Consider the following 14,669-nt stretch of genomic DNA (forward strand, 5'->3'; position numbering starts at 1 on the left):
CCTAAGAACTTGCTATATAAGCCAAACCTTCATTCCTCCCAGCTATTTTGCAACACATCAGGATCAACCTCAACCCACTCTTCATCGTCAACCACAATCATGTCCAGGATATCTTTGAGGGATTTTTCTAGGCCTTCTCAGAGCCAAGCTTGTGCTTAATGTTGGCTTGGCTATTCCCCTTCACTACTTGAGCCATGTTCCAGGGCAAGAACAAGCTGGAATAGCACCCTAAACCTCATCAAGCTTCCCCATCTTTGTCATAGAAGCATAGTCATTGCTCGGATATGGAAGTTTTGGCAGAGTCAGATTGGGGAACCTGAAGCCTCACCCATGAATCAGGAGGAAGACAACCTTGACCTTGACCTAGCAGAGCGCCCAGACCTTTCAGCAAACCTCCACCAAGAAAGACGTGTTCATCTACTGTCTAAATTAATCTCCTTACCTTCCTCTTAATTCCTGTAACGATATTTTTGAAAGTCTTCCATCCAATTTGAGTTTCATATAGGAAAAGAGAAACATTTTCAAGAAAATTTACATAATCTTCGACTGCAAGATGTTCCAAGATTTTGATACTAATGCAACTGAGATGCTGCCAACTCAGGGGCCCCCATATTCCTTGTTGCAGCAGTTAGCTTGTGATATTTGGTGCAATCATCATTCTTAATATGACACTGGTGTGGCGTCTTAGTTTAAACAATTGTACACATCATTTTCTTGTTTGCTGTGACCCATGGCATAATTAAATTTCATCCTTTTTCCAGGCATACGGTATTTCAAGGCTGACTACTGTCCCATCATTGATAAAGGCACTTCTTCCTTTGTTGGAGAGATCCTTTTCTCGAAGTTATAACTGTATAAAACTTATAATTCTTAGTGGGGAGATTCTATCTATATCTTTATGGAGACGTCTCTATAAAATTCTGCCAGAAACTACCATGCTGAACTTGTATGGAAGTACAGAGGTTAGAACTAATCTTTTTGCAGGTTAAATTTTGTCTGATGTTATACTCATGTCTTATTATGAGAATCTTGCAGTTCCATAAGAGCATTACTTTTCTGGTCTTGCTGTTTTGTATGTGATATGCTCAATTGGCCTATGTTTTACATAGATATTTATGCCTAATGTTATGATTGCAAATTGTAAATAAATGGCATAATGTCCAATTACTTGCCTGATTATGAATACATATGAACAAGGAGTGATGATAATAGGAATATGTTAATTATAAACTAGCAAAGACATCAATTGACCCTAATCTGATGTAGCAGCCTAAAGTAATTCTTTTTATTTGGTAAACGACTGAACTCTTTACTAAAGAAGCAGAAATCTGCAGACATAGTCAGCAGATTAAAGGGATGGATTCTGGAAGGGAAGAAAGAAAAAAAGAGGGATTCTAAAGAGGAACTCGTGAGAGCTTTAGAGAAATAAGAAGAAACGATCGCCCACTAGGCCTTTGTATTTTTTATATTTTCTTAAAAAGCAATCACATTGCCTTAATGAAGCTTAATAGTTGCTGACATTATTAGCAAGTCTATAAAGGGTAAGCTGTAGGCAACCTTACCATCATTACTTGAGGGTCTATTTCCGTGGCCTGAAACTTGACATCCTAGTTGCAAGGAGGTGTATGTCTTACCGTCACACCAAATGATGCCATTTGCATGCTCCATTTGATGTTTGTGTTAAAATATGAAAGCTGATGAGAGAGGATTTTTGAAACTGGTATCTGATGACATGTTGAACTCACATGAGAAATATGAGTAAAATGATGATCTTGTTCAGCAGGCATTAGAACTGTGGAATTGATGTTAGAGCTTATGTTTATCGATGTAAATTCTGTATGATTGCAGTAGTCATTAGTTACTGCTATACGGTTAATATCGGCTTACCTTCTAGATTTGGTAAGCCACCTTTTTCTGCCTGACAAGATATGTTCACAGTCACAGGTGCACTTCATTGGTTCCACTGATGTAAAGTTGTTTTTTCAGGCAGGGTAAAAGTGTCCTTGCCATAACTTTATACCATCCTATAATGAATAAAATAAAGGATTGCCGTGCCGGTACCCCGTCGGCACGGCACAAGGTTTTGCTAGTGTGGCATACTTGCACATTTCTAATATACTTTTTAGGGTCTTATACATATTTTTAATTTGAACATATATATATATATATATATATATATATATAAACCTATATTGTAAAATTTGGATTTAAATCAAAGGAGTTAATCAATATGTTCCTAAAGAATTTTGCTACCGCTCAGTAAAATTTGGATGAAGTTGATATCATGGATGGCCTGCCGTGCCGGCGGCGTACCGGCACGTGGCACGAGGGGTGTTGCACGGCACCCCTCCTAATAGCTTTGCTATCGACCTCGTTGTCGAGCTCGTCGTTGCCGTTGCCACTGGCCTTGGCCGTCACCGTTGCCACTGGCCTTGGCCGTCACCGTTACCGCTCGCCAACGCCGTTGTTGCTCGCAGCTGGCTAACGCCGTCGCCGCTCACCCGAGCTTGCGTCGGGTGCCCTAGTCGAGGGAAGGGAAGAAAGAGATCGGATCCGCAACTTACGTTTTAACCGATAAACCCCTCTCTCTCTCTCTCACTTTCTTCCCCTCCCTCGGCTAGGGCACCCGAGGCGAGCTCGGGTGAGCGACGACGACGATGGCCAAGGTGATACATTTTTCTCTCCTTTTTTTATGGCATGGTTGGCAAGTGCCGCAGCATGTGCCGTGTCGTGCCGTGCCGGCCGGCGGTCGGCACGGGTCGTGCCTGTGGCACGGCCATCGTTAGTTGATATATTAATTTTGATTTTTTTTTAAAAAATTTGGGGCTAGACCTATGTAGAATTTTTTTTTCCACAAATGATGGATCTAACAACAAAGCTACTATATTTACCATTTGTACACCTCAAATTAGTTTTTAAAATGTAAAATAAAAGTAATACTTAAGATAATGAAAGAAAAATTTACCTTTCTATGGGATCTGAAGAAGAAATCTTAAATTCCTTCAAAATCTCCTCTATTTCTCCTCTCTTTCTCCTTCTCTAACTTCAAGCTTTTTTATTTGAAAGTGGGTTGCTAAAGAGGTTCATTTTATTAGCTGTTAACCCTCTAAAATTTGAATGTGAAAGTCTCATTCTAGGCAAAAATATGAGAGTGGATTGCCATGAAAATTGTAGACCATTTAGTGGGTTGTATTATTGACTTTACAGTTTACAAAATATAGTCTTATGCATCCCACTAGCAAGTGGCAACCCTTCAAATAATTACTCTAGATATGAGGAACTATGAGAAGGAGAGAAGTTACCCTCTGATACAAGGTTTGGTCTTCATCTCTGACTTTGAGGCACTATACATCAACGAGCCAAATGAAAACAATACCTTCTCTCTACAAAGTCAATGAGCCACATGAAAACATTCCGATAATAGTCTAAAAGTAATGTAGAATGCTCCTGCTTAAGATTTAAAAAGATAGTACAATGCATGTTGTGCATCTGTTTAATTCCCCCTCCTGTATAAGTTGATCAATTCTACCCAGTAAATACTTAATAGTGATTGTATCTTTTGTTGGTTCTTTTCTTGTAAATCATGCTAGATATTGCTACAAGTAAACTGGCACACTGCAAACATATTATGGATGATCAGGTATCATTGTTTTTATTTTATTTTTCCTTAATAATCGCCCATTATTTTCAGGTTTCCGGTGACTGCACATATTTTGATTGCAAATGTTTACCTAGGATTTTAGAAGCTGAGGCACTAACTAGTGTGCCTATTGGAGTTCCTATTTCTAATTGCGATGTTCTTCTTGTTGCTGAACCTGATAGACCTTATGAAGGTGAAATATATGTTGGTGGAGCCTGTTTATTTGCAGGATACTTAGCTGATCCTGGAGATGATTATCCTGCAGAAGGCACTGGTACTCCATTATGCTTCAAAACTGGTGACTTTGCCAGGAGTTTGCAAAGTGGCGAACTTGTTTTCCTTGGGAGGAAGGACCGCATCATTAAAATCAATGGCCAACGTGTTGCAATGGAGGAGGTTGAAGAAACCCTAAGGGAACATCCTGAAATCAGTGATGCTGCTGTAATTTTTCATGTAAATGATGGGACACCCTCCCATCTCGAGGCATACTTTGTGAGGAAAACTAATGTGGAACTTGGGAAAGAGATTAAGCAATTTACGCAAGGAAATCCGATTGAAGATATAATATTATCTGTTAGAATTTGGCTGATTACGAGACTTCCACCAGTTATGGTTCCTAGCTATTATTTCTGTGTTGATTCATTCCCTGTATCTTCTTCTGGAAAATTAGATCATGCCAAGTTATCAGGCCCCAAGTATACACGGAAGAGGCTGCTGAGTGATCCAGAGAACAATCTGGCTGATGTGCATTTGCAAATAATCAAAAAGGTTTTGTTATTTATTATCTTGTAAATAGTATCCATTAGAGAATTCTTGCTTCCGCAATAACAACAGATTGGTCATTATAAAATGCTAAGTTCTTGCTTTACAAATTATATTTATTCAACTATCACTCGTTCTTTTCTAATCTCATCCTTCTTTATCTTATATTTTGCAAACTCAAAACTGCAATTCTTGTCATTAGTAAGGTTTCCTTCATTCTTTGAGTATTCAAATTTTGCTGCCACTCAGTAAACTGTTCTATGACTTCTATCACTCTGCCATATATGTAATTCATTTATCTATATATTTGTCAGAATTTATTTATCTATATATCTGTGGCACATCTACTGATCTACATGCCATTAAACATTTTGGAGAATTTGCTACTTTTTTTTTTCTTATGAGAAGTTACTTCTTTATACAGGCATTTAGTGATGCATTACTGGTTGAAGAATTTTCAGAGGATGATGATTTCTTCATCATGGGTGGTAACTCAATTACTGCTGCCCATGCTGCACATAAATTAGGGATTGACATGAGACTGCTTTATATCTATCCCACTCCATATAAGCTTCTAGATGCTTTACTTGACAGAAATATGCCACATAAGAATCCCTTCATCCATGTTCCTGACTATGGGAAAGTACTGGACGTACCTAACAGTATCTTGAGCTCCTTTAAGACAGTAGAAACAAATCTACAGGGTACTAGTTTACTTGGTGGTTCATTACAGGTAGACACTGAAGAGAGGGTTGATGATTTCTCCATGGAAGATAAAGCAACTAAAGGAACTAGTAGCTTAGAGAAAACTGTTGGTTCTCCTTCTGATATATCTTTGGAAGTGGACTCTTGCTTGCCTCCAGCTTCAGATAGTAGGATTTTGAGCAATAATGGTCAGTGGGTCCTAAACTTTGATTTGACTGAAATGTTTTCAGTCAGTCGCTGCAATCGATTCATGTATAGGTGTGAAAGCAAGCAGAATCTTGCAGATATGGTAAACTTGCCAATAGGAATTCCAGGACATAAAGGGTTCTTGCAAGAGCTTTGGAAAGTTTTGCTCAAATCATGTGTAGATGCTTCACCTTTGGTTGCACTAATCGATGGCAAGATGAACCTATTCATTGGATCTCATTCATGCATATTTCTGTGCATCGATGCTGCCAGGTGAGTGGGATTTAGTATATGTTGATATGTGTAACATGAGTGATGCTTGCTTGGTAGCTTTTCATAGTTTAACTCTGGAGCCTTACTGAGCTATTTTTCTAAATCTAAATGAAGGTTTAAGGCAAAGTTGTGGATATTTACTCCTATCTCTGGTCTATCTATCTTTCTTGTAGTGATGTCTGGTAATGTGTACAACTGATTGTAATAGGATCCATTCCATGACAAATTTAGTGGGCATTGATGTATTCTTCTTATGCCCTGCACTAAATGGATCAAGTAATTTATCATAATTGAATGTGTCTTGGAAAAGGAATGGACCATAGCCTAGATAATTGTCTGTTCTCTGTTCCTCTTTTAAGTTTTCATTTTCTCCCTTAATCCTCTTTTTGTTTTTTTCCCGTAATTCTTGTTTACATCTTGAGTCCTTAAAACAATCTTCCTCTTCAATATTATCTTTACATTCAGTTTTACATCTGCTTGGATGGCCTCATTTTGACATTCATTTCCATTTGAAACAGAATCTCAAGATACCTTGATTCTATCAAAATCTTTAAACTCATTAATTTGGCAATTTTGCTCATCCTTTGTTGTTCTCTCTCTTTATGCATCCAATAATATCCTCAAGCTAATGGATCTTTCAACATTGTGGTTATACAAAGATTTGTTAAATATTGAGCTTGAGTATGGTATCACTTTATTTCTTTTCCTTGGATCACATTCACACAAGACACCCTTTCTTGATTTTTACCTTATGTAGTATCATTACATAACTGACCAATGTACAATGGCAAGTATCTTTCATTTGTGTATGATTTATGTAGTGGTACAGTAAGATGGGAGATCAAATTGGAAGGTCGTATAGAGTGCTCAGCTGCTTTAACTGGTGATTTTCATCAGGTATCAAAGCTGTTCTTCTTGAAGCTATGCCAAGCATTGCACTAATATCAACTCATTATCTTCTCTAGGTTGTGGTTGGATGCTACAGAGGGAAAATTTACTTCCTCAATTCCAGGACTGGAAATGTCTGTTGGACATTCCAAACAGGTGGAGAGGTATTATTGTTGCATTCCATGTTTACTGTTTATGTGGCCTGATGAGGTGCAAGGATATTTTAAGTTCACTGGAAATTGTGCTGGACTAGTTTGTCGTTTATTGAAACTCTTGCTTAACACCTTTTCAGTTGACAGTTAACCCAATATGCTTTTACCTTTTTGGGTTTATTTACATAATAAAACAGACCAGGCAAGGATTTCCTTGCCATTGACATGTGCTGACTGCCGGTCAGCACGACATGTATTGCTGCACCCCCCATATCTATGCACCGTGCTGACATATAGTTTCAATGCTGAGGAAGTATCAAAGCTCTGGGTAGAGAGGCATATAGAGAGATGGAGGGAGGGAAAGGGAAGAGGCATGCTTATTGGATTTCCAAATTGTTGTTGTCAAACCATCATAACACGGGCACTGCAAGAAGAGAAACCCTCTCCGTCGGTAATCTTCTTATGGGGAAGAGAAGGGCATGCCTCCAAAACATTCCTTATATTCCGTGGACCAATTTAAGTAAAAAATTCACTATAAATGGGTCTGAATCTAACTTAAGTTAAAGATCCGCTATGAATGGGTCCAAATGCCTAACTAAAAAAAAACCTATCCACCTCATTTGTTCTTCTTCCTCAGCGTTCCTAGCTGCCAAAACTCCTCTCCTCCGCCACACATGATTCTATATCTGATGGCTCTCTGATGCCCTTGTCTGTTGCCCCAAATAGCTTCCTCCATCCTCCTCCACCTTCAAATAACTTCTACACTATTGGAAATTGATGCTAGGAGATGAAAGGGAGGGTACCATCGGCACCCCCGGTGCCACGTGTAGGCACTTCACTGGCACGCCTTGTGCAGGTTGGCATGACAATCTATGAACCAGAGTATAAATTTCCATAAAAATAATTATTTATAGGAAATAACTTTAGTATGGAATATACATAAGTTTGTATTGGACCACTCTTTTAACCAGGTAGGCATCTGGCATCTCAAGAATCATTTTAACTTGATTCCTTTTATATTCTAGTCTCTTGAGTTAGAGAGCAGATATTGAGTCAAGGGCCTTCAAAATGAAACTCCATACTACTGTCAATTGAAAGTGAACCCACACTGCCAATGATAATGATGCAAATCTAGTATGAATGCAATGTTTTGGAGAACAATCGATCCAAACAAATAATTAAAGTAAAATATAGTAAGCAATAACTGATAAAAAGTTAATTGATTAAAAGGATCACTACTAGATGGAAGGAGAGAAAACCACTCAAATAAGGCAGTAGCTTCCTCAACTCTCAAATAGGTACGTTGATAGTAGAAATGCCTAAAATATGGTGTAAGGAAAAACTTTAGAGTTTAGGTTTACCAATAAATGGAATAGTAATGCTTTTATTTTGAAACCGAGTCCTCCTTTTCACGTCCGGGCATCCAAAGATTTTCTTTCACTACTGGAATCTTCTGGACAGCAGCAGTAAGCAACGAAAAAAGTAGAGATTAAAAAAGAAGAGAGGTTTAGAGAGGAAGTAGGAGAAAAGGAGAGAAAGAAAGAGAGAGAGAGAAGAAGACCGTAGGAGAGAAAATGAGAGATTTCAAATAATTCTTATTCCAACTTGTCTTTCTTTCTCATGCAATAACCCTTAAATAAGTTAACAACTTTGATTCTAGCTAATTCTAATAGAAACTTATTTCTTAATAGGACTCTAATTGATCATCTTACCTAAATTAATTAACCCAATTTAGGTAATAAATCAATGTGGACATCCCCCACATATAAGCTTGCTATAACTATCAATTGAGATTCTAATAGGAATTCATTTCCTAATAGGATCCTAATTGATTAAGTAACTCAATACGGACATCCCCCCGTATATAGGCTACCATATCTATCAATTGACTAATTCAATTGATTATTTAAATTAAAAATCAACAATTAGACCAAAAATAGACTTAAGCAATTTTATTTTGGTCAAATTGAAGATGATGCCCACATTAGATAATCAACAACGTATGATAGAACATATATATTCAGTTCCTCTGAATGATCTTTTCTTTAATGCTTAAGATATTTGTCCAAAATTATGAGCACTTGAATGCTTCTAGATTTAAGATTATATTAGGTGTAACATGGTGATCAATAATTAGACTTGTTCTTGTAATTTTCTGACACGTTTATAAAGGGCCTATTTAGCTTGTTTTTATTATTGATAATATCAGATGGAAATATAGATCATGCATCTGCATGTTTATCGCTATACTTGCATTTACAAAGGTTTCAGCACAATAGTGTATTAACTTTTATTAATTTCCATGGTCAAAAGTGAAAATATGAGATATGCGCTAAATGGAATCTATACATGAGCAAAACCCTGGATTCTTCTTTTCGGTTTACCATATTTTCTTTTGAGCATTCTATGTTTATGATGCGGCCTCTTGATTTTCTTCTTCGCATGCATAAATATTTGGCCAGAGATTTCTTTCTATTACTTATGATTCTGAAGTAATCTTCGGATCTTTTGCAGGTTAAAATGCAGCCAGTTGTGGACAAGCAAAGGAATTTAATATGGTAATGTCTGGTTTGTCCAGCTGAAAAATAAGCAAAATGTTTCTGCTTTATAGCGTAGGTATATATTATATAGAATAGGGTGGTCTTTTATGTGCACCATCCATCTCTTTCTTTTACCTCAGCTTCATAATAATGAAAATAATGAAAAAATAACGCAAGATCTGAATTTTGAATAATTTAGCTTTTATTCCTTTTCACATGACCTTGGTAATATTATATATTTTCAATCTTGGCCAAGTTTTTTACTGTTCTTGATGAAAGTTAACGTCCTAATGGGCTTTGCATTTTGTATTTTTTTTTTGGGTTGGAAAATTAAGATCTTATTTGAAATTGTTGTATTAATGATATAATTAACATGTTTAACAATGAACAGGTGCGGATCCCATGATCATCATTTATATGCCTTCAATTACAAAGATCATTGCTGTATTTACAGAGTCTCATGTGGTGGAAGCATTTATGGTTCACCTTATATTGATATGGTATATTTTGTGGAGACCCTAGAAGCTTTCTTTCATTATGATCATGCTTTACTTGGTTTGTATATTTTAATTAGCTCATTAGATCTACATTAGCTCTTTATTGAACCTGCTCTTATTTTGAGTTTTAAAATTGGCTTTTGGTGCTCACTGTTTACTTCATTCAATTATTCCTTACTTCTAACTAGGGGTGCAATCAGGTTGGAATAATCGAGTCTAGGTTGAGTCGGGTCATGATAATACAAACACAAACATGACTCGTTTATGAAATGAGTTAGAATTTCTAAACACTAATATGACCCATTATTAGATGGGTCAGAATTTCTAAACATGAACAGAAATTATTTATTAGATGGGTTACGCGGGTTATAAACGGGTCATCCGATGGCAAAATATATTTAATTTTTTATAATTTATTTGGGTTATAAATGGGTTTTTTTGAGTTATAAATGAGTTTTTACATGCTATAAACGGTTTAATTGGGTCATAAACGAGTTAGGCAGGTCATAGATGAGTTATTTTGTTCTAAACGGATTGGCGGGTCATAAACGGGTTGGCGGCTTGGGTCATAAATGGGTTAAGGTAATAAACACGACTTGTTTAATAATCGGGTTAGACGGGTTGACCCGTTTATGATTCAAACCCGACTAGGCTAAACCCAAACCCATTTAAAAGCTAGGTTACCATGCCAAATTATCTAGTCGGGGTCAACTTTTCTCACCCTACTTTCAGTAAGCTTGCCAGAGATATTCATAATGATCATCTTTATTATTAAAGTCTACAATGATAACCGCCATCAAACTTGAGTTGAGTTGCTTAATATTTCATTTTCTCTGATTTTCCTTGTCTTTTCTCTTTCCTCTAGCATATGACTTACCTACTTGGAACAACAAGATCTTGTCAGCCACAATTCTGTTGCAAATTATTTATCTAGTCATGCTTGATATCCATTGTAAGCAATGACATTAATGGTTGTGAGAGAAAGTTTGGAAAGGATACAACGGGCGATGACTATTTCACTGAGTATTTTATTGGTCTCAAAATAAAAATATGATTCATGTTACTAGCCTGTATATTGGAATGGCATCATTTGACCTTCCTATATGAATATGCAGTGTGTGAGACTGTATTCTGAGAAAATATGCTATGCATTTTAGTGAGCCATATTTTAGTACATAAATTTGACCTTGATTGAGCTATACTGGACGGGCAAGCTACATATCCAAAGATGGACACATGTTACTCTTATTGCTCTATGATGTTTTTGTTTCTATGAAGTGAGACCAATATCATGGAGTGCAGCCCTATACTATTATGGTTAAAGCCTTAAAGAACTATTCATCTTTAGAATCATAATATCATATCATCCTGGTTAGTTTGCTCAAGCAAGTAAACTTGGTGATTTAAGTTGTCATTGATATAATTAGCATTTACCATGAAAAGCTAAAGAAAAAGCTAAACTACCAAAAGTGAAACTTGAAACCGAGATATAATTTTCACTAAATGACGACAATAGCCTACTGAGGATAGTGGATAGTAAGATCCATGAGACCGAAGTTGTGTGATTATTCTAGTTGAGAACAAAAATTGACATTTGGGATAATGGAAGATGTAGTTTAGCTAAGAATATCATACTACACCGACGAACAATAGGAGAGCCCTGCCTATGGCACAACACGTGCCATGACACTTAACGTCTGTGCTACAAGGGTAGAGGCTCCACTGCCAACTCTATGCAAGAGAGGGAGAGAAAAAGATGAGAAAGGGAGAGGGAGACTATCGAGTACCATGCTGCCCTCGCCGACGATTGCCGTCATTGTCGCCTTCCTTTCTCTTCCCATTGGTGCCCTAAGCGGAGGTGAAGGCCAGAGAAGACGATGGGAAATGGTAACGGCTCAACAAATTAACAGGATTGTTTTGCGGATCTAATTTAAATTAGCAGAGGGCGAGGGCGGGCAATTGTTGGCGAGGGCGGCACAGTAAGTAATCTAATGTATTTATGGACTGTCTTTGTTATCTTGCCTCTTTTGCTGGTGCCATGCGGCCCCCTTGTGCCACATACCGATATTGTGCCGGCACAACAATCCTTGAATGGAACAAGGAGATGCATGGACAATCATTAAGAAGCCTTTGCAATATACGGAAGTCATCTAGTTGTCATTATCCTCATCGCCATTGTGATTTGGTGTAGTAAAGCAATAATCAAAATAATATTTTGGTACCTTCTGTTGCATAATGGGAGTTGTTACTGTAATTTAGAGAACCCTGTAACATAAATTAGCTTATGAGGTTCTGAGAAGTCAAAAATTGGAATATATTTCTGGTCTTTTTATACATGATTTATATTCTTGTATATAATTACAATTTTTCCTGTAGTTGCAGGACAGGCTCTATGTGGCATCCACAAGCGGCTGTGTGACTGCCATATCTCTAGAGGTGATGTGAGAACTGTACCTTCTATGAAATTTGAAATCTAAAGCTTCACTCGTATATATTTGTATTTTGTTAGTCATATGAAAATCCACTTCTTAGTAGGATCTAATATCACTGTCCTTCCTGCAGTTTGTATTGTATAGAGGCTTGACAATTTTGCCATGATTCTTTTCTTCCATCTTTCATATCCAGTGAAACTTATTGGTGAATTGTCCTTTAAATTTCCTTGACCAAAAAATTGTCGAGAGGTATTAGGCTCATAGCAAATACCATAGGATGATAAGATGTTGTTTCAATTTTCAAACCTATTTACCTAAGCCTAATTAAATAAACATGTAACATCTATTGAACAACCTAGCATAAGCAATTGCATCACTGAAAAGTGAAAAGTTTCTGTTTGTAAGAATTGTCAATTTTTGTCTCTATGGAAGATTGCGAGTAAATGGAATATGAGTTTTAAGAAAGATATAGTTTTATTGTCATTTTCTTTTCCTTTTTTTTTTCTTGTGTAGACAAAATCATGATTTACTTCTATTTGCCTTCAGGCCAATACAAAGGGATCTATCTTTGTATCTATGCATTTAATTATCTATTATATCATTTTTATTTATATGTCTCTCTAATCACTATACATATGCATTGTTGTTATACTTTATACAACTATTTTTATGCACATGTTTTGTAGTCATAAGAAATTGGGTAGATAGTTTAAGTCCAAAATTATTTTAAGTTTTTAACCAAAGAGAAGTGACTTTGGGAAAGGAGAAATGACCTTATGTGTCTGTTGAGATCAAGAGTACTGCATATCTTCAGATTTTTGAGGATGATAAAGTGTGTTTTAATTTATTTAGTGTTGACTTACCAATTACTCTTAGAGTTTAAGCTATTAGAAAACGACATATTGAGACATATTAATAGGCCAACAAGGTGAATTTGATTTAAATAGGTGTAGGTTTTTATATTTTAATTAATAGATAGTCCTAGCAGGGTTCCAACTTGGGATTAATGCTCAAATACTTATATGTCTATTGAGATCTGAGAGTAATGCTAATCTTCAGTCCCAAGGTCATGATCTCTTGCAAGAATTCTCTCTGAAAATAGGTCAGGTCCCAAGTGCCATTGATGACATATGAATTCACTTCTGTTATTTAAGCACTGGTTTTTTTCCTATATTAAATATTAATGAAGAGTTACAACATGGTAGAAATTAAATTTCATTATTTTTCCATGGTAGAACTTTGTCTGGGCATAGTGTAATTTGCTTGTTGGAAAATTTTTATAACTTCTACTAAATTTAGCAGGTTTCACCATTCAGTGTTATCTGGCTGTACGAGGCAGGAGCACCGATTTTTGGTTCTCTTGCCATGGATTCTCAGAGCAGAAACAGTAATTGCTCCTCTAGCCAAATCACTTGCATTGCATATGAAATTATGAGTGCATGTTCATATATAGCTGGCTAAGAAGTAAATATATTGAACCAAAGCAAACGTGGATGTAGATTGTTGTGCACAATTGTGATCACAAACGTCAAATACGTTAAACCAATATAAATGTGTTTGTAGATTGCTGTGCCCATAGGTGTGACAGACACATGCATAAGTCAACATCTATATTATGTAATATATGAATATGAACATACATTCACGTAGACTGTCCTTGAAATAAGCATGGGTCAGTATATGCCATAGATTTACTTGTATTATGTTGATGTTTCGAACCCAAGCATGCTGACATATGAGAGGAGTTCCTTTCCGCATCATATCGCATGCCACTTCATATTCATGCGCACATATTTATATTTATATAATGTTATTTATGTTTTCTATTATTATGATTTTTTTAAGGCGAATACACACTATATATATGTGTATTTGCAGATTACCTCCCGCATTTTGCATTTACTTTTCAAATATAGGAGGAAGCATGAGGAAGAATGCAAATACGAATTAACTTTAAAATAGGGTTATCCGCAATTTAGATATATAATATGAGGGTATTTGCAAAGAAACCTATAATTTTATCATGCCTGCTAGATCGAATAGCTCCAATTTCTAAATGTGGTACCTTGATTTGCTGGATGGGTTTAGACTAGTGTCTTGAGATGCTAAAAGATAAGTTTGAATAGAAGGATCCGCCACCTGAAGTTAGATCTGCAAATCAAGGCACTACATCTCTATATTGGACAATTTAGATTTAGCAAACATGATGATATTCTTGTATTTGAAAATACCCCATTACATTGTTCACATCTCCTGAACTATTCTTATCTGAATATTGACCTTTGTATTATTCATTCGGTTCTGCTTGGCAGGACACGACCAAGACTAAATTTATGCATTTTGTATAGAGTTAGGTCAGGCAAAATCTGAGACGACCCTGCTTTTTACTCACAACTCTTTTCTGTGTTATAGCATAATCCTACATGTCGTGGGACACAACTGACATAGTCTCTTCCCCCCTCTTCCATTAGGCACCACTCCCTCCTCTCTCGTCTTTTCGCTATTTCATCCCACCTCTCCCTCACTCTTCGCCAATATGGTGGCTATGCTAGGTGTCACAGATGAGCATTTCTCATGTTGACAAATTGTCGCAC

At 36.5% G+C, this 14,669-nt stretch overlaps 1 protein-coding gene across 20 annotated transcripts in view; it reads left to right on the forward strand.

Annotated features, from left to right (window-relative positions):
• Positions 1-14,669, forward strand: part of LOC140770045 (putative acyl-activating enzyme 19) — a 30,791-nt gene that overhangs the window by 10,341 nt on the left and 5,781 nt on the right. For 11 of the 20 annotated variants that reach the window (XM_073111003.1, XM_073111002.1, XM_073111009.1 and 8 more), the window contains exons 4-12: positions 762-962; positions 3,692-4,408; positions 4,827-5,566; positions 6,388-6,463; positions 6,532-6,618; positions 9,121-9,164; positions 9,538-9,646; positions 12,020-12,079; positions 13,378-13,462. In XM_073111003.1, the coding sequence (XP_072967104.1) occupies positions 762-962; positions 3,692-4,408; positions 4,827-5,566; positions 6,388-6,463; positions 6,532-6,618; positions 9,121-9,164; positions 9,538-9,646; positions 12,020-12,079; positions 13,378-13,462 (2,119 nt within the window). Of the gene's footprint in view, positions 1-761; positions 963-3,691; positions 4,409-4,826; positions 5,567-6,387; positions 6,464-6,531; positions 6,619-9,120; positions 9,165-9,537; positions 9,647-12,019; positions 12,085-13,377; positions 13,463-14,669 lie in introns of all 20 variants that reach the window. The other 9 variants (XM_073111007.1, XM_073111019.1, XM_073111018.1 and 6 more) reach the window with 5 other exon arrangements.

The sequence above is a fragment of the Typha angustifolia genome, chromosome 11, assembly GCF_048772165.1.
Source record: "Typha angustifolia cultivar Huaian chromosome 11, ASM4877216v1, whole genome shotgun sequence".
Classification (NCBI taxonomy): domain Eukaryota; kingdom Viridiplantae; phylum Streptophyta; class Magnoliopsida; order Poales; family Typhaceae; genus Typha; species Typha angustifolia.